Raw genomic sequence first — 21,356 nt, forward strand, 5'->3', positions numbered from 1 at the left:
ACTGAATAATGTTTCTGTAATTCAGTTTAATATGATGATACTATACTGACGATGGATGTGATGAGACAAAATAGATGACAAATAGATAAAAAAGGGAGACTAAAAATATTAATGATGAAACGACATAGCTTTGATAAAAACAATGCTACAAGTCGCTCAGCAATCCCAATAGCCACATTTTTAAATGTCACTTGGACAAAACTCGAGGATAACTATACTGAAGAGGCTGACTTCTAAGTACTGCTGAGGCAAAGCATACGGGCCACACAGGAAATGTTTAAATCCCATGCCCCTTTCTCGATCTGCTTCAGGTTAATCATGTAGCCCTCTCACGTCATTTCTGTCCGTTCTGCTGTTCTCGGTATGAATTGACAAGTCTTACCCCCCACCCTGATGTCTGCTGCACTGTGGGAGTGAGGCCAGTCCTGTTTCTGTGCTTCGGAGACCCTGCCTTGCCTCTCTGACAGACCCTCCCAGCACGCCGCACGTCTGGGAAGTACACTGGACACGGGAAGGTCCTTCTCAACAGTAAGAAATAGAGAGGACTTCTGCTGAGAAAAGAAGACGACGGTACCAAGACTGTGATCATTTTTTAAAATCTGTGGCGGTTGTTACTCTTTACAAAGTAAACCAGGATGTCTGCTTCCTGCAAATTTAGCTGGGTAGCTGGATACAGAAAATACTATGTGATTCCATGAGACTAGGTTACGTTGTTTCTTGTATTATTGCTATAAAGTGCTCTTTAAAGCAGAGAGTTACTTTAACCAACTAATTATCGGGAGGAGGAAAGCTAAATAAGCACATTAAGACCGGTTAACTTCCTTATATTCCCATTTATGTTTAAATATCCCCCAAATACTGTGGGCTCAACCCACACAAAGGTAAAGATGACTAATGAACCGCAGCTGCCTCTAAAATGACTTCCGCTAACTCACGTGCAAAGTATTCTTTCAGCACAACAGCTTCCAATCACCAGCCCACAAGTGTAAAGATTTAATAGGATGATCACGGATACGGCCTGGTTTTTTAGATGAAAGGGTTCTAGGTCATTGGACCAGCAATGCTCTGTTCTTGACTTCTGTTCTCTGCTCCTCGTGGGTCCCTCCGTGTCATTAGGTGAGCTGGCCTTGACTTTCTGCCTTTCAGCTCAATAACCAAAGTATACGTAAAGCACATTTTCAGTGTTTTCCACTCTTAGGCAAAAGTTTATGTGGGGGTAACAAGGAGGGCAAGGAAGAAAACAGAGCTAGCTTGTTATGAGGTAAAGAAGTATTCTAAAAAAGCAGACTGCAGATCATCTGTAACAAAAGAAAATGGACAACTTCGTGCCCACGAGAGTGCTAGGCCCCCACCAGCCTCCCTCGGCGCGTACCTGGCTGACCAGTTCTGGTATCCCGAGAGCTCTGTCAATCTCCTCCAGGCCATCGAAATTCCGCAAGGCCAAATAGAGCTGGTCCAGGAGAGCTCCCTCATCACTTGGAGATTCTGCGGCAGGATGTGGACACAGCAGGTCATCTGGAGAGTTGCCAAATGGCTGCCTGTAAAGAAACAAGCTTCACCTTGGGCCCATGGAAAAGTCAGTTGATTAGAGAACATGTTTTTTCTCTTAAAAGTTGACGGAAGTCAACCAGTTGACTTCCAGGGTCTTTGTAATAAACACTGTAACAGCCAGACATAGAACAAAATGACAACACACAATAACAGACACTCTATTCAGTGCCTAACACTGGCCAGACCCAAATCGAGGCATCTGATGTATGATTTTTGTATGATTTTTGTTTTTATTGCCCCCACTTTAAAGTTGGCCAAGCTAAATAAATAACTGCATAATTATCCTGTAATAAGACAAATACTTCTAAAAATAAGAGCTATTCAAGTAAAGCTGGCAGAACTGAGGCTTCGGGAGGCTAAGCCATGTGCTGGAGATCACACGAGCAGCTGCCGCGAAGCTGGGGGGCCAGCACAGACCTGCGCGGTTTCAGGGCCCGCCTGATTACTGTTTTCCACAAATCTACACTGATTTCTCAGGCATCTATATATTTGCTTTGCCCTGAAGTAATCAAAGGATTTTTCTGAACTTTAGTAGGAAAGACAAATTTGCTTGAACAGTCTTATTTCATACGAGGCTGTGATGACCCACCTGGGAGAGACCAGAGACCTATAAGCATAAAAGCTATATTATTTTTTTTGAATTCAGCTGTTGCTAGACTAACTTTGGCTGGACTAATAGGAAATTTCTTAGTTATGTATACGCAGGCCTTGTGAACATTTATTAAAGCCCTCAGGAAGTTTGGCTCTCGGCCGTTCTGAGTTAGGGAGTCAAGAAAAGTAGATCATGAATGTACAAATTGTATTTGTTATTATATAAGGTCATAGGTGATATAACTGTAACACTAAATTCCAAACTCTATGGTATATAAAACTCCTATAATTTAAATCAATTGACAAGTTGGGGGGTGTTTAAAAAGAGCTTCTGAGTTAGTTTAATATCAGAAGGGAAAATGACACTTGTATTTTGCCAAAAGAGTCTAATTTGTACTCTTAAGAGTTACCATATGATGTTCTGGAGAAAAGAAAAGTTTCTGAGTAAGTAGCTTCATTCTTAAGCAAGTGAGAATAGATCCATCAAAGGATGAAGTTATCTATCTAACCCAATTTCATATGCCATGTTTTCTAAAGACAGCTTAATATGCCACTCTGGCCTAGAGTCCTGAAATGCTGACTATTAAAGCCAACAATTAATTTCAAACAGTTATAACATGGTGCATTAAAAAACAATTTATACTCTCCATTTATCCCTAGTAACTTGTAAAGAAAATTGCCCAATTAAGCGCACGCTAGGTGACACTGCTCACCGGCTGTCCCTGGCTCCAAGCCCGCATTTCCACCGCCTCTGAGCCCCTGCAACCTGGCTGTGCGGCCACCGCCAAGTGCCAAGCAGTGTGCGACGCAGCCAACCCTGTCCATTCAAAGGGTCCCGCGTTGCTAAAGGCAAATGCCACTCTCGGAGACTCGCACTCCCCTGTTCTGGGGCCTTTTCTGAACCTGCCTCTTCTCCCTGTCATTGCCTTGCTTCTCAGTAAGACATCACTACTGGAAACGGCTCCTCTTGCCCTTCCTGCTTCTCCGGCATTCGCGCTCTCCCAGAACTAAGTTTTGAAACACAAGGGTGATCAGATCACTCTGCTACTGCTATACTTAGGGAGTGGGAGGGAGGAGCAGATGTAGAAAAGTGGCAACAAGGGGGAGAAAAACCACAGAACCGCATGTCACAGAAGCAAAACGAGGAGGAAATTCCCCAGAGGAGTGACCAACATTTGGATGTGGTTAAATTCTGTGGAAAAAGAGTTCAAGTCAGCCAAGAGTGGATGTTGTCTATTTACCAAATTGCTTATACCTGCGACCTCATTCCCCAAAGAGGCTAGTTACATGAGGCATTAAAGGATTTTCTTTGTCTAGCTTTATTCCCTCATTTTCAACTTCAGTTTCTTCCCACACAAGCACCCCCCTTCACTGATGACAGGTGAAGGTGAAATCTCTCTTTTTAAAAAAAGATTTACTTATTTGACAGAGAGAGCACACAAGCCGGGGGAATGGGAAAGGGAGAAGCAGGCTCCCTGCTGACCCTGGGATGGTGATCTGAGCCAAAGGCAGATGCTTAACCAACTGAGCCACCCAGGTGCCCCTGAGATCTACTCTCTTAACTCTGGGAAGGGTGAGGGTTCCACATGAACCCAGACTCCCCAGTTTTGCATCAGACTGAAACCCAGTATCAGATGGGAAGGTCGCCCTTTGCAAGACACCACCACCCTAGGAAAGATACATCCAAATGCATAAAGGGAAAAAACAAAACAAAACAAAACTAATGCAAATGCTTATTTGCATTTAAAACAATATCCAGCATAATAAAATAACCCATTTTTATCCCATGCTTTTCTTTTCTTAATTAAAAAAAAAAACATCAAACCAATTTTTCATGATACAGACTGTAAAGTCAAACAGTACCTCCAGGCCTTCCTACTTTGGTCAAGGCCCTCATCGACTCGGGCCAGGACTCTCAAGATACTTGCCTGCTTACAGCCTCTCTCCAATTCTCCTTACTCAATGTTGTCAGGTTGCTTTTCCTAAAACAAACTTTACTGAGCCAACTCAAAATTCTTATTTCACTTCTCCAGGAAAATGTCTGTGTCCCTGGACAGGTGGTGGTGGTGGAATTTAAGGACACATACAGTTTGGTAAAGCTGAACCTTTCCAAACGCAGTGTCCACAACTTCCCTGTGAGCCCCAGCCACTCTGGGCAATTGATCTTTTTCCAGAAGATGCTTTCTACACCATTTTAAGGCCAAGACTTGTCATTCCATGCTTCCCCCTCTCTTTTTCACTTCAAAGTGATATTGGTATTTATGTTAAAAACATCAACCTTGGACCATATCCAGTGAGGAGATCTTAAATCTCGTTGGCCCAGTTCTTGAAACTAGTTGGTTCAGCAAATTTCCAGTTGACTGAAAATAAAAGGCTCCTGATCTAGCCAGGATATCGTACCTAGTACTCAGAAAAATACACTGTGCTGTAGCTTGGTATGATAAACTTGGGCAGACCATGAGTCTCTCACTTCCCTCAGAGACAGCATAATATGACTGGCTTATGGAAAATCCACACTTTCAACTCCAACTTTATAAATGCCTACTTATTACCCTGCATTTTGAGCAATTACAAATACAGTTACAGGGGTGTCTGGGTGGCTCAGTAGGTTAAGTGTCTGCCTTCGGCTCAGGTCATGATCCTGGAGTCTCCGGATCGAATCCTGCATCAGGATCCTTGCTCAGCGGGGAGCCTGCTTCTCCCTCTGCTTGCTCTGCCTACCGCTCCCCTTGCTTGTGCTCTCTCTGACAAAAAAAATCTTAAAAAAAACAGAAAAAACACAGTTACAATCTAGACAGCATCTGACAGACATTATAATATTAACACCAGGATGAAATTCGAGGAATTAACGAAAGAACACACACAGGCCACAGGCTGGTGCAAAAACATTAATAAACTAGCAAAAGATAGGGGCGCCTGGGTGGCACAGCGGTTAAGCATCTGCCTTCGGCTCAGGGCGTGATCCCGGCGTTGTGGGATCGAGCCCCACATCAGGCTCTTCCGCTATGAGCCTGCTTCTTCCTCTCCCACTCCCCCTGCTTGTGTTCCCTCTCTCCCTGGCTGTCTCTATCTCTGTCGAATAAATAAATAAAATCTTTAAAAAAAAATAAACTAGCAAAAGATAAATCCATCATCAATCGAAACCTTGTTTCTTGAAATCTACACTTTTATTTATGAACTAGCAAAAGAGTAAGGATGGTGATAAGAAGGGGAATAAGGTCAATTCTGAGCTCATGTCTGAGAAACCACACCATTACCATTACTTTTCATATCTTCAAAATTCCACAAAAAAGTAATGGCTACCACATGGTAAGAAATAACAAAAGCAACCTTACTTAGAAGCATTTCAAACCAAAGAAAACCAAATAAACTCAGGAATTTTGAACTTACTGTGAAAGCAAGTTTTTCATAGAAGGCAGCTACTATATTTCAAGAGAAAATCACTTTTATAAATCCAACAGAAATCTTCAAAAAATCATCCATAAATTTGGGGCTGTATTTTAAATATCTCTTTCACATACTACATCAAGGAAAATAAAACACAACGAAACTACAGAAAAGAGAAATTCAGCTATAAATACATGAGTATGAGAATATGTTTGCAATTTAAGGGCTAGCCTACAGTCTTTGTGAGATGTGTGCATAAAGTAATGCCAGGATCAGGAAACATGACAAACCTATCCCAAACAGGGAGGCAGTAAGACTAGGAAATGCTAATGACGATATTGAGGAAGGGGATGTTAAAAAAAAAAAAAAAAAAAAAAAAGGACAATAAAGCACTGCCTTCCTTTCTTTCTTTCTTTTTCTTTCTTTCCTTCCTTCCTTCTTTTTTAAATTTTTTATTATGTCTGCTTTTCTTTTCAAAAGAGAGATGTGGGGGTGCCTGGGTGGTGCAGTCGTTAAGCGTCTGCCTTTGGCTCAGGGTGTGATCCCAGCGTTCTGGGATCGAGCCCTGCATCAGGCTCTTCCGCTGGGAGCCTGCTTCTTCCTCTCCCACTCCCCCTGCCTGTGTTCCCTCTCTCGCTGGCTGTCTCTCTCTGTCATAAATAAATAAATAAATAAATAAATAAATAAATAAATAAAATCTTTAAAAAAAACAAAAAACAAAAGAGAGATGTGGTTAGAACCTTTGTTATCCCTCACTTCTGAATGCCTATGACAGGAAGATTACCATCAAGTTGGTCGTAAGTTTCTTTCAAACTGAATTATTCAGAATAAAAGATGGGGGGGTAAGTGGCTGGAAAAACTGAAGTAACTTTAAAAGTGATGAAAATGTTTTGTTTTGTCCACACAGTTGTCATACGAAGAAAACTGACACAGTGTCACTGCACGAGGGCAGAAGAGGGGCGGTGCCCAGCCCCAGAAACTTGCACAGCACACCGACGCACTTGTGACTCGGCTCAGTACAGGGTCTGGCACTCTTCCAGTTTTGTTTGAACAGAAGGCTCATCTGTTTGGGCAACAGTGAAAATGCTAACTCTGGGCCTAGTATTCTCTAGGAACCGATCTTTGACATTTCATCCAAAACAACGGTCAGGTGCTGGATTTAATTACTGTACTGCATTTTTATTACGTGCCAGTTTCCATGGAAATGGGTGGCTTTTTAACATACCAAATAAACATATTTAGAAAAAGCCTAACACTCACTGACACCATGAAATTAGACTCAATGAACTGGAAGAACCCTGAAAAAGTACGACTTCCGAGTACGACTACAGTGGTTATTCGGGTGAGGCTCTACTGCCAAGCAGACGCACTGACGGAGGCTGCACAGGGCTGCGTGTGCTCCTTGCTCTGTCCTTCTCCTGTCGCGTTTCTGCTCCGCGTGCAGTGGGGGGGCCAGAGATGCTGGGATCTTCCGGGGCTTGTCAGACATGCAGAGCCCTGGGTCCCAAGCAGACCCACCTTGTAATGAGACCCCAGAGGTGATTCATAGGCACTGCAGGGTTTGAAAACACTAGTTTCTCCTCCTAAGTGAAAGGAATACAGCTGGTAAGCAACCAGCCCTCCTTCTTTATCTCCTTGAGACCGTTATTAAGCACCTTCCCTAATTTTCTTGTAGTGAAATAACTAGCCCCCGACTTTTCCTCATATATCTCATTGCTGGGCACATAGTCATCTTTTGATATTCTGGGGGGTTTTTGTTTGTCTGTTTTCAAACTTCACTGAATCTTTTGAATCTTTTACTCTCCCTTAAGATACAGAAAGGAAGACGAGTACCATACCACAATTCTGAGCTGTGCAGTGCTGTCTATGACAAAAGTGTTATGTCTTGGAATAGGCCTCACTCTGAAACCTGAATTTTTTTTTTTTAAGATTTATTTATTTATTTGAGAGACAGGGAGAGAACACAAAGTGGGGGGAGGGGAAGAGAGAGAGAGAGAATCCCAAGCAGACTCCCCGATGAGCACAGAGCCTGATGCAGGACTCGATCTCATGACCCTGAGATCATGACTGGAACCAAAGGCAGATGTTCAACCAACTGAGCCACCCAGGTGCCCCTAGACCTCGAAAAATCTAGATATTGGAATTATCAGATAAAGAAATTCAGAAAATAATGATGAACATAATGCTTACAGATATAAAGATGGAACCACAAAAATAAGCGAACGACAAGGCTGTGAAAAACAGACCAGCTCAATCAAACTTTCAGAAATGAAGAACGTAACTGGACTAAACACAGCTGAAGAGGTAATTAAGGAACTGGATGATAAATTATCCTGACATACTATTCAGAGATGAGGAGATGGAAAATACACGGATTAAGAAAGGAGAGTTTATTTTGGGGGGGAGAGGGAGAGGGAGAGAGAATCTCAAACAGGCTCCACACCCAGCACAGAGCCTAACACGGGGCTTGATCTCACAACCCTGAGATCATGACCTGAGCCGAAACCAAGAGTTGGACGTTTATCTGACTGAGCCTCCCTGGTGCTCCTGGAAGGTAGAATTTTAAAAAATCCAGTGGAGGCAGAGAAGATGTAACATATATCTAACCAGAATCCCAGAAGGAAAGAATAGAGAAAATGAAGAGGGTGCAGTATATAGACAATGCCTATAAATTTTCCAGAACTGATGGAAAAAACCATGAATGTACAGATTAAAAAAAGTACAGCACATACCAAATACCAAGCAGTGTAAGTAAATCCACACCTAGACACATTGTAGTAAAGGTACAATACAGAAAATACGAAGAATATTTCCAAAAGCGGCTGGAGAGAAAAGATCACCCACAAAGAAAAATTATTAAGACTGATAATTAGAACCAAAAAATCTCAATCAAACATGATCACATACCACTTCCTTTTTCAAAAAAATTTTCAATGGTTTAATGAAAAAAGCCTGAATTCTTCAGAGTTTGGTATTTAAGACCTTCTATAAATCTATTACTAATCTCCTCTTCCTGCCAAATCTTCTCATACTGCCTTTACTATACTGTTTTAAGTGGTAAAATATATGTTAATAGAAAACTAGACAATTCTCTGTTACCCTCAGCACGAGTTGTTTCTGTGACACTCAGGTCTGAGTATGCTGCTTTCCCGCTGGACTGGCTTCTGGCCTTCTCTGCCTCCTGAATTATATCTTGCCTTCCAGACTCTGAAGCCCTCTCTATCACTCCGTTTAGATGAGCTCTCCCAAGTTGTTTTATTTTTCTTATGGCATTTGTAGTACACATTACCTTATGTTACAGTTATTAATGTATATCTTATTTTCCAACTAAATTATAACTTTTTAAAGACATGCCCTAGGTCCAACTGATTTTTGGATTTCTCCCTCCCTTACACCTCCTGTCCCAATAACTGATGATATAGTCTGAATACACGAAAACTGGCCAGGACCAACTATTTAGGGGGAAAAGATTAACTTCTGGCAGAGGTCTAAAATAACTTACAGAACTCATCATGAAACCACTGTTCTCTTGGATTTCCTGGCTGTTCAGGACTCACCTGTTTTGGCTGGCAAAAGATGCCTGGTCTATAGGCAGGATGCTTTCGGGCCACGGGGCAGTCTGATTTGGAGGAGCTTGTTGTTGGCTATACTGAGGCCCCCCCATGTTCATCTCTAATTCAGATGGCCCTAAAAAGGGAGAAGACAAAAATCCAAAAACTTTACAACTTGTCGTCAGGGAAATTTCTGCTATGTAATATAAAGTGAAATACCTGGTTTACATAAAATGAAAAAGAGAGATGCAATAATAATTAGGTGAAAATAATAAGACCGAATTTTTGTTCTGAAATAGAAACAAAGGCAATAAATATCAAAGCTTATCATCCACTTTAGGTAATATCTAGAGTGAGAGCTCTAAACTTTTTGCAATGAAGACCTTTTATAGCCTTTTTTTTTTTTTTTTTTGGGGGGAGCNGAGAGCGAGCAAGGGGGAGGGATGGAGGGGCAGAGGGAGAGGGAGAGAATCTCAAGCAGACTCTCCACTGAGTACAGAGCCCATCGGCGGTGGGGTGGGTGGAGTGGGGGGGCTTAATCTCATGACCCTCAGATCATGACCTGAGCCAAAATCAAGAGTCAGAGGCTTAACTGATGAGCCACCCAGGCGCCCAGGCACCCTGACCTTTTAGTTTTGTTTATGTGGGTTATATCTTACTGACACTTACTTACTGTATGGGAAATTAACATTGGAATGTAGAAAAAAACAATTATTCATTCATTTAAAATAATTACAATAAATCCACTATGTGTTAATATAAACAAGTATTTCTTTTGTTCTTTTAAAGATTTTATTTACTTATTTGACAGAGAGAACAAGAGAGCAAAGCAGGGGAAGCGGCAGAGGCAGAGGGAGAAGCAGACTCCCCGCTGAGCAAGGAGCCTGATGTGGGGCTCGATCCCAGGACCCTGGGATCATGACCTGAGCCGAAGGCAGACACTTAACTGACTGAGCCACCCAGGTGCCCCTAAACAAATTTTTAAAATAAGAAATGAAAAAACCCTATTATTGGCATTGTTCTACATTTGTGGCAATCACTTTAATGTCTGGACTGCAAGAGGAGAGCCAGAGACTCCTGCGTGCTCCCACACCCCACCTACGGCAGCATCGCACAGCATGGTAACTTCCAGAACTCGGCTGCCCGCTTGTGAGAGGGGAGAGTGACAAAGGCCAGAAGTGTCTCAGGATTATTATGGAAATAGTTTAGCCTTGCAAACCCCCTGAAAAGGCATCAGGGTCCTGGATCATACTTCTGAGAAGTGCTAGATCACTTGTTCCTGAGCTTTTATTAACTGTAATTCAGTGGGCTCTTCCAGGAGAGAGGGTCAAACAGAAAGAAGGCCCAGACAACTCAGATGTGCTCTTTCTTAGAAGTTCTTTTTAGAGGTTTAAAGCTAATGGATGACATGAGCTTTTCAATGATTTTATTGTTATCCCCATCTGTAGACCTGTCTTCCAATAGATAATTTTCTGTTGAGTTCAGGGCTTTTTTGAATTTATTAGAAATCAGAGAAATTCAGCTACACAATACACAGCTCAAAGGCCAGGTAAGGTACCCTTCAATAAAGAAATATGGAGAATATATTAAATTTCTGGATTAAGGGATTTATTAATTATGATATTTATTTATTCTTTTTTTTTCTTCAAGTAACCTCTATATCCAACCTAGGGCTCAAACTCACGATCCTGAGCTCAAGAGTCACATGTTCTACCAACTGAGCCAGCTAGGTACCCCTTAATTATGATATTTAAATGAATGAATCAATACATTAAAAAATTTCCCCACTTAATTTTGCATGAAAATCTGGTGATTTTGATCATTGTTCCATAGAAGCCTCAAATTATATGAATTTATGTTTGGAAACCGCTCATCAATTTGAAGTACATTCTCTGTAGAAAGGCTTTCTGAACGTCACCTCTCAGAAATAAGCCAAAATGTGCTGAGCAATTACATAACTAGGTAGGAAAGCGGAGGCCAGAGGTAGGATGAGAATTCTGCGTTGTCTTGTCAAAACAATCCTGGTACCTTTCCGTTAATGATTTAGCGCTTACTCATTGTGCAATATCTAAGTATATGAAAAAGTACATAAACATTAACTTATCTGAATTATGCTAATGTGCAAGATTTAGAAGGTTAATATGTCAATGACTAAGAAAATAATCTCAAGTATGAGTTGTACAGACCATTAATTTTTTTTTTAAATAACAGTTTTACTGAGATGTAATTGACGTGCCACACAATTCACCCGTTTAAAGTATATGGCTTAGTGGGTTTCAGTACATTTGCAGAGTTGTACAACCATTATGACAATCAGGTTTAGGCCGTTTTTTATTCCTCCCAAAAGAAACCCCATGACCATTAGGAGTCACTCTCCATGTCCCCCATACCCCAAGCCCTAGCCAACCACTTACCTACTACTTTCTTTCTCTACAGATTTGTCTATTCTGGGCACTTCATACAAATGGTGTCGTATAATGTATCAGGCCATTAATTTTAATAACATGTGAACTGTATCCAAATAGAATTTAGCAGTCCTCACATTTTTTGGGATGTTCTAGAAGACTGTCCAGTGAGGACCCTGGACAGTCTAATAGTCTAGGATGGTGGCCCAAGAATCTGCATCTTAATGTCCTGAGATGATTCTGATGATCACCCAGAGTTAGGAAGAATTGCTGTAACACTGAAATATTTTTAGAAACTATCATATGTATAACGTTTACAGTGTGACACTCCAATTCACTCCCTCCAAAGGCAGAAATTAGGTAATTTAATAAAAATAAAATACCACAAAGGTGGTCAGTTCTGTAATGTAACTAGAAAGCTTTCTAGATTCTATGATTCTATACAGAGTTCCAGCAAAATCTCACTTATGACAGCTTGACATGAGGGGAATCACCTAAAGTGCAAATGAAGAGTGTATCTTGAAAGAAATTTTGGAGCTGTTACTCTCTTCTAAGAAAGCATGGAGATTAAAAGTAAAGAGTACTAGAGGGGCTCAATTAAGCGTCTGCCTTCGGCTCAGGTCATGATCTTGGGTCCTGGGATTGAGCCCCACATCGGGCTCCCTGCTCGGCAGGGAGTCTGCTTCTCCCTCTCCCTCTGTCCCCATCCCTGCCCCCGCTTGTGCACGCTCTCTCTCAAATTAATAAAATCTTTAAAAAAAAAAAAAAAAGAGCACTAGAACTACCTTACCTATGTTCATGACCTGAGACTGAAGCATCTGTCTTTGGCCAGGCTGGCTGTTGGGTCTCATGGGGATGCTGGCTGTTGGGTTCCGAATCATACCTCCTTGGATTGGCCGGTTCATGGCACTGGTGGTAGCAGCACAGGTGACTCTCACAGCAGAACTCTGTGGTGCCCATTCCCCAGATGGCATAGTGGGCCGGGAAGCATTACTACCAATCATTCCTGCAGGCAAGCCAAAGGAAACTGAGACATGGAGTAACTGAAAATATAGCACATGTGAACACCAGATGATCTTACTCTGTGTAAGACGATCATTCTGTAATACACAGCCCAATAGGTAACACCCTCGTTGGGACAGACGCGGGACCCTTGGCTAAGAAACAAGAGTTGGCAATTTCTACAGTTTTTCAAAGCACAGACTTGCCACTCTTCATGGTTCGGAAAAGCTGTTAAAATTGTTCCCATATGTACTTAGAAACAGGTGCTGTGGTGTGTGGATAACCCCAACTTCCTTCCTCAGGAAGTGAATCACATTAGCTGATCTACACGTCAATGCTTTACTTTCCAAAAGGGAGGTGAGGCTAAGAGAAACAAGGTTTAAACTGATAATCAATACTCTAGTTATAAATCCAAATCACAGAATATCCCATGAAGTTGATGTCACATTTTTAAATCCTCAGATCCCTTTCAGAGTACTGTAATTTGTCAAGCTTCAAAACTGACAACGGTAGCCTCTAAAACATGAAGAAATTACAGGATCTTTCTTACCACCGCTTTTTATATCCAAGGCAAGGGAACTCCTACTTATAGGGAACTTCCATATACCTGGACCACCACATTCCTGATCAAATAGATCTAGAATGGTTAGACAGATTGGTAAAAATCTTTTTATACTTGAGATATTAACAGTTATTTGGCCACACTTAACAATAACAGCGCAATACTCCAAGCAGGATCAAGTGTTTGCTCTCTCTGGCCTGGCCCCTCGGGATGCTGACAATGGCCAAATATTGGCTAAGATTTGATATTCTAAAGGGGAAAAACTCCAAGTGAGAACCTTGCATTTCAAAATGTTTAATGATGGCTATATAAAAGTTTTGCTTTCATTATGGGGCATCTGGGTGGCTCAGTTGGCTGAGCGTCTGCCTTTGGCTCAGGTCATGATCTTGGGGTCCTGGGATCAAGCCCCATGCCAGGCTCCTTGCTCAGTGGGGAGTCTGCTTCTCCCTCTGCCTCTCCCTGCCACCGCTCGCGCTCTCTCTAATAAATATATAAAATCTTAAAAAAAAAAAAAAGTTCTGCTTTCAAATAGATGGCTTGCTTTCATTTACTTTAATTACAATAAAAATAGGCTAGATTTAAGAAATGGAGAGAACATGTATTGTGGGTGGTTTTCACTGGTGAAATGAGAATGTGCTACGTTAGGATGATTAGGAATAAAGGGTGATTAATTCGACTGAAAAAGTTAGAACAGTATTATAGTAATATATATTTAAAAAACCATTTGAAGATTAAATTTGAACTACACAAATGTATTATGGGAGAACAGGCATTTTATTTTTCCAAAAATCTAGTCTCTAAATAATATAACAAGATTACAGCAAGTCAAGAAAGCAGAAGGAAAAATGACCCGCAATTCAACAATATTCTTGCAGTTGTAACAACTGGGGTCTCAGTCTGTTCCAGGCTTCTTCATTTTCTTTTTTGAAATGAAGCACAGACACTGTATGATCTTCGAAGTCTGGATACCAGTGATCTCGAGGCTGCCCAGGTTTGAAAATAGGTGTACCCCTAAATTCCTCCCTCCAAGATCCCTATAAGAATTCAGAGCTTCTTGTGTTCTCCTAGTAAGGAGGCACTTTCAACAAGTCACTGGCTTCTTTCCCGTTCTAGAATGATGCATAAAGCAGTATTTTGTTTCTATAAATCAATACTTTATCTTAAATTATAAAATTAATATGACCCCCATTTCTGTGAATATATAAAGTAGTGAAGTAGTCAGGGCCTGGCACATATGGTAGGCACCCAATAAATACTTGCTGAAGGACTCAACGATTTTAAGACAGCATGGTACACGTTTCCCCCATGAACTGCTTGCTCATCAACACCCAAAAATAAATAAATCCAACTTTTCCTCTTAAACTGAATTCTTATTTTCAATTAGCTGTCTAAAATGCCAATGTGTATATACAGATTATAGGCTAGGCTAAAAGGAAAAAAAAAACCCAAGAACTAAACATACACAAATATAAATTCTTTTTATAATATCTATTTCTTTCAATGCCTTTTTCCTGAGTACTTCATTTTGACAAAGGAAGAAGGTTGTAAATTGTGAGTAGGTCTCATTAGGAAACTCAGCATCCTGCTAGTAGGTCTGTGATAAATAGTATTATAGGGTACAGGACATGGCGGTAATAGCAATCATTGCTGCTAAGATGATTTCTAGCCTTAATTAGATGGAAGTTTGGGACTGTGGTGGCCACGATGACACTGATCACCACTTAGCAAATGTGCAGGGGCAGCTTGGCAGACACCTGAAGTCACAGCAAGTCAAGGTCCCAACCAGATCACAGGCAAAGTCATACATCTTCAAAAAGGGAGCCCTGGACCTGGTACTCTTAGACCAAGCATATTACCATGTATAGTTCTTTATTTTTAATTACTATTTTTCTGAAGAACTGTACCATTTGTAAGTATGAAAAGTTAGCTGAATTTTAAACTTTCATTCTGAAATTCTCCAAAAACAAATCATCAATTAATAGGGAATTTTGGGATTATCAGCAGATTACACAAGATGCTAGCAACCACCAAATTATTTTACATGTAACACTACAATGTCTAGAACAATAAAGTGGAGTAGAAGACATAAGCCTATGCTATAGGATTAATCATTAGAAACCTCGCAAAAGTAATGATCACAGAATAAAATGGTCAGCTTACTGGAATGCTTCCCAATGTTTCGCATGCCACTCTCCCAGGGAAAGTTTGTAGAATTTCCTTACCTTCTAGTATTAGTTTCTAACATTAAAAAAATTCATTTGAAAAATTCTACTAGTTTGATGTGGATGAATACATCATTAGGTTAAGTAACCCACCATAAAGTAACAGTGCATTTGAGCCCTTACCTGTGCTACTGTTCCCTAAATTTCCTTGGTTTCCTATCATCCCTTGATTACCCATCATTCCTGGCTGAGGTATCACTGAGTAGGGACTACTGTTTCTGATTGGTGGGAAAGGTCCAGCACCAGTTGGGCTTTGCAATGTGATGTCAAGTGGTAAATTCTGGTTTGGCAATAACCTGCCCAGTTGCCCTGGTCGTGGGTTATTAAAAGCTAAGGAGAAAACAAATGAAAATTGATGGTTAATATAGGATAATGGAAAAGAATAGCAACAGAAGCAGTGTTCAGGGAAAATGCTGTCTGTAAAATATCAAAGATATGCACATCAGGGACCAATCGCCTACGTAAAAGACAAACTCACAGATGAAAAAATCATATGCAGCACCAAAATGGGGACTCGTAATTTAATCAAGTCTCTTATTTAACTCTTAACAATTTTGCAAAAAGAGAGGAAAAAACCCCCATGTCTTTTACCATATATTTTCCTCCCCAATACTGATTTCTAACATTTAATTGTATTTGCTAAGTAAAACACTTGTATGGTCTTGTCCATAGGTGACTTGATTCGAATTTAGGAGTACTGCTTTGTCACAGCTATGACGCTATCAACATCTCCTGGGTAGAGCCCCAAACCCAGACACATGTGGTTTGGATGTATCTTAACTGGACTTTCCTAGGAGTAGGATTAGGTTAAAAGTATCTATTTGCCTTGGAAGTTAAAATCTTTTAAGTGTGAACTCTGCTCCCTGAAGTCAGTATTAAAGCTTTAGGGCCCTGTTAAATATTCTAAATACAGCTTCTTTAAATTCTTTAAATTCATTTAGATTTGAAAGGATTCTTACGGTTGGCTGACAAGAATCCATAGCGTGTACTGTACTATACTATCACATAGGCAACCAATCATTTGATAAGAACGTTATTAAAAAATATACAGATATTATAAATGACTGCTTATAGAGCTACTTTATTAAATGAAGTATTTTATTTTCACTGAATTACATAAACATAGTATGAAACAGAATATTCAGAATAAATAAATTCTTAACAGTTAAGAACACAAGTACAATATTTAGAAGAGTTAGGGCTCAGGATGGAAAACAGGCATATGCTTAATCATGACGTTCTCAGGTTTAGCTCTCTGGCTAGCAAGCAGCAATCTGATGACCATCAGGAGGCACAAACAGGAGAAAGCATGAGTTCCCATGCCGCCCTTCATTAATGCCTCGGTTAATAAGCATAAACTCTCTAGGGTGCTTCTTACTCCCCAACTCCTTGACTTTGTGTTTGCCCATGGTCCAGAAGTACCTTCCATTCCTCAGGAAACATGAAGGTTTGAGAGATGATAACAAACACAAACTATTTTGTTTTACCCGTTTCAGAAAAATCAAGAATCACTTGAGAAAAGATCTAGTAATTAAAGATATTTTGTGATTTGGTTGATGGTTGCCATTTCTGGTTTGAGAACAAATGCTAAGCATTGAATCAGACTGTACTTGACGAGGGAAAATTCATTCTGTTTGCCAAGTTAACACTAAGGATGTCACTTATCTTTCCATAAACTACATCTCTGCACAGGAAAGATATTTTCTTCCATTCAAAACTGCTGGACAAGTTTAGGTAACTACTGAGTTTGTAAACTAAGTGATCCTGGTGAATCAAGAATTCATCTTAACTTACAAAAATCTGAAATAAAAAGAATAAATGATAGAAAAAATATTTTTAAAAATAGTCTTAAGGTCTTCAAGCCTTATATCAAATTAGTTAAAATGTACTTAGAAAACATGTATGATAAAGTTCCATTCAAACTGATATTCATAAGATTATTCCTAAGAGATAGGATATTTTTAATGTGTAGCCCGTTCACATATTATGATTAAATATTAATAATTTTTAATAGCATTTTATTCCTAAAAAGTCAGCCTAACTTTCTAATTTTCTATATTTAAGGTAGCCACTTATATACTAAAACACATAAGGTCTATTTTAAACTCCGTTTCTAAAGGCAGTAGTAAAAATAAAGGGAAACATGACAACCATCCAAAGAACTTTATCTATGTAGGTCAGGCTCACTCGGCGTTGATTAAATTAACCACAAGAGAATGCCGGAAAGCCACGTTCACTAGAGTCCATTTTGAATGACGTTCTGAAGAACCAGGACAGTAGATGGTGCTATTTGATCACAAAAACCTTGACGTGACTAAGCTGTTTGTGTCAGATTTTAATAATCACTGTTTCTAATGGTGATTATATGGGAATTTCTTGGCATAACCATCAATATTGCATACTCACTGCTCTGTGAAATTCGCAATGCTGTTTTCTGGGCTCCAACAGGTGTAACAGGACTGTTCTCAGCTGTGAGTTGCATGAGGTCATTGATGATGGCTTGCTTGTCAACTGATCCAGCAGGGGCGCCTGGCCTCGTGTCTGGGAAAAGCTGTGGTAATTGACTATTCTGCAAATCATCCAAAATCTCCTCCAAGTTGTCCAGCTCACTGCCAGGCTGCAGTCAACAAACAGAAGAGTTTATCCAGTCCCACCTGAGAGTGGGCACCACAGCCCCATCTGCAGTTACAGACCCAACTGGCACGAGGCACCAGCACAGCCACACGAAGGACGCAAACACACATGCGGACCTCTGGCCTAACAAGGGAATTGATCATCTTTTAAAAAATTAAACTGACAAAGGCCAGACAACTTAATCTCTTAGTCTTCTATTTCCTCATCTAGAAAAAGAGTGGTGACTGAATTAGAAAGCTCCCTTCCAGCGTTGTGATTCATTGGCAATGTATAAATTCCCCTTTATTGTATGCTAATAATTCAATCTATCACGAGTATGTATATTTCTAATTAACTCTGAGTGTACTAGGACTTATAGTCCAGGTCTAGGTTTTGTGGTTAACTCTAAGAAATAACAACAAAAAACAGTAAAAAAATAAATAAAAATAAATATATATGATCCAAATTTACAGTGTATCAGTATTTTGTAGGTGGTCACTTCTTTCTAGGACTTTCTTTTTTTTTTTTTTTAAGACCGGGGATAAAACGCAAAATAAGCTCAAAGTTACCATGAACAGTTAAGCACTGCCTTTTCAATCTGACTGGTGTCCTTTTTCCTGCTTGCACTGTCAGTTTCAAATGACACTGGCTTTCTCAGTCACACTCAGCAGCTTAGGTGACAAAATGCAGGGAAGCAGGATAAAAACATGGTGTCCCCGTACATAGCATCTATTAACTGGACTTCACAGAAGGCAGAGCAACTTTTCTTAGGGCTTCCCCTTCTACCAAAGTCATTTCATTCCAATTACCGACATCAGAATGATAAAGTAAATATCACCACTATCTCACGCCGACTACTTTTCTTCCAGAGAGCTCAACTTATTTTGTATTCTTCTAAGTAGAACCTATCTATGTGCCAAGTATTTAAAAACAGTCAGTGCCAACCACACAAGAAAACGGAGAAGTTAAATGTTAGAAGTAGTTTCTAATGAAGAACGTGGTAAGAGTGATCTCTTGGATGTGTAGGTGGAAGCACAGTTAGGTAATTCCCCCCAAAGTCACTGGATGACTCTGAATCCTTGACCATGACTAGACATTTTGCCGACACGGGGAATTCAAATGAAATTGTTTACATCTGATAGGAGGTATACCAGAAGCAAAATGGCTCACGGTTTTATTCTATATACAACTCCTGTTCCCCATGCAGGGGTTGGATTTGCCAAGGTTTTGCGATTTATGGCATATGTAATATCCGTATGGGGAGTCCTACTGGACATGTTTCTCAAGTTAGCAAAGATAAACTGAAGTGACATTTTATTTGATTCCTTCTTCAGAGTCAACTAGCTTAGTAATAACCCGGAGATCCACTTTCTAGGAAATTCCCAGTGTGTTGTGGTTGGGGCAATTACATTTTCTAGTTGAGCTTAGCCACGCATTTCTGACAGAAGATGGAGGCATCAAATAAGGGAAAGATACCTCTTAGGTGAGGGTTGGGTTCCAAAGTGAGCATCCTCAAGTATAGACAGAGACAAAATGATCCTTAAAACTCCTTGGGGAGTCACCACCCTGCACAAGTCTGCGCCATCCAAGGGCAACGCAGTCAGGGTCTCCTCCGGAGTGGAAGCACACTGCTGGTTTTTTCCCCTCAATGACGCAGTGTGTAGGGTGTGTAGGGGCTGTGCTGCATTTAAAAAACATGCAGCTGCATGTTCACACTGTTAGAGCCACAGGAGAACCAACACCCAGTACACTGTCACCCATCCCATGATCACTGCTATCACACACTTATGGGGTGAAACTGTAGGCAGAACTGCTCACACACTTAACCACTTCGTAGCTGCCTTTTCCTTTCTTCTGAACGTGTATAGATGATTTTGTAGAAGTTAAATGTACATGTAAAGTGACTCCACTGTAAATCTATCTTTACCATGTTTTGCTGAATACAAAAGGTATAAACATCAGTGTGAACGTTTACTGTCCTCCAAGGATAGTTCCTGGAACATAGTAATGTTGGATGAATTCTTTTAGCCATATTAACCTGTGATTTAAGAAAATTTCCCAGGATCAACTAAATTTCTCATAGAAATTCCTATAATTTCCATTATTTACTCAGAAAAATATTTCATACAAATGTGTGATAAAAATCCTTATAACTGTGTCATTAAAATAACTATAGAGATAAGAAAGAGGTTCTAATAAACTGAAGTTTACTGCTGTCCTATGAAACCAAGTTTCCCTACTACCCTGATGCCTTGTGTAGAGTGGCGCTCGAAGTTCATTGTGTGTGTGTGTGTGTGGGGGGGAAGTAGGAGGTGAAGGAGGAAGAACGAGGGGGTGAATAAGTAATCAACTGCTTCTTGAGAAAGCTTTGCAGATTGCCTTGGATGAGAAACAGCCAAAATAAATGGGCTCATATAAACAATAATAAATACAAAGTATATTATTATCCTTAATGGATGTTCTTATATTTGCCTCCAATCCCAGATATGTGTAGAAGAAAGTTTTTACAATATAGATTAACAACAGCCTGTGTCTAGACTCCCATCTTTCCTTTTTACCTTGACTCTTTTCACGCAAATAAAATTATACTTTAAACCACATCCATCAAACAGAAAAATAACTATCATCATAGTTTCAAAGAGTTCTAATGACAAGATTCATGAGTCTTCCTTTGTAATCTATTCTTGCGTCTAATATAGTGAATTGAAAATAACTCTAATGTTATATGTATAAAATGTTAAAATATATTTGGATGGCTGGGGCACCTGCGTAGCTCAGTCAGTTAAGCATCTGCCTTCAGCTCAGGTCATGATCCCCGGGTCCGTAGATCAAGCCCTGTGTCTGGCTCCCAGCTCAACGGGGAATCTCCACATCCCTCTCCCTCTGCTCCTCCCCCTGCTTGTGCTCTCAAATAAATAAAATCTAATATATATAAAAAAAAAAATATATATGGTTTAAATCAATTTATTGGTTTTTCAATTTCAAATAATTAGAAAATTTAAAATCCAATATTTTCCTTGGTTGATTTTTATTTTTAAAAAGCAAGTTTAGGGGCGCCTGGGTGGCGCAGTCGTTAAGCGTCTGCCTTCGGCTCAGGGCATGATCCCGGCGTTGTGGGATCGAGCCCCACATCAGGCTCCTCTGCTATGAGCCTGCTTCTTCCTCTCCCACTCCCCCTGCTTGTGTTCCCTCTCTCACTGCCTGTCTCTATCTCTGTCAAATAAATAAAATCTTAAAAAAAGAAAAAAGCAAGTATTAAAAAAAAAAAGCATGTATTAAAAACTGATTTTCAAATTTTAATCTCTACCATTTTAAGAGCCGACCAAATTCAACTGTGGATCAGTCTAGTTCTGACAAGGAACTAAACACTTTTTTGTCTTAAGAAAGCCATGTAGGAAATTCTTGGTTTCATATTCAAAGGAAATTGGTTCTTTGGATCCCCATAACTATGGACACTATTCTAATTCATTCA

The 21,356-nt window shown here is 40.1% G+C and overlaps 1 protein-coding gene across 5 annotated transcripts in view; it reads right to left on the reverse strand.

Annotated features, from left to right (window-relative positions):
* NCOA2 (nuclear receptor coactivator 2) overlaps positions 1 to 21,356 on the reverse strand; it is a 286,067-nt gene that overhangs the window by 18,473 nt on the left and 246,238 nt on the right. For 4 of the 5 annotated variants that reach the window (XM_034668162.1, XM_034668161.1, XM_019798933.2 and 1 more), the window contains 5 exons: positions 17,678 to 17,888; positions 15,395 to 15,601; positions 12,276 to 12,491; positions 9,087 to 9,216; positions 1,373 to 1,538 (listed from right to left, as the gene is read on the reverse strand). In XM_034668162.1, coding sequence (XP_034524053.1) covers positions 1,373 to 1,538; positions 9,087 to 9,216; positions 12,276 to 12,491; positions 15,395 to 15,601; positions 17,678 to 17,888 — 930 coding nt within the window. The remainder of the gene's footprint in view (positions 1 to 1,372; positions 1,539 to 9,086; positions 9,217 to 12,275; positions 12,492 to 15,394; positions 15,602 to 17,677; positions 17,889 to 21,356) is intronic. The other variant, XM_034668163.1, reaches the window with a different exon arrangement.

Source organism: Ailuropoda melanoleuca, chromosome 9 (assembly GCF_002007445.2).
Source record: "Ailuropoda melanoleuca isolate Jingjing chromosome 9, ASM200744v2, whole genome shotgun sequence".
Classification (NCBI taxonomy): Eukaryota; Metazoa; Chordata; class Mammalia; order Carnivora; family Ursidae; genus Ailuropoda; species Ailuropoda melanoleuca.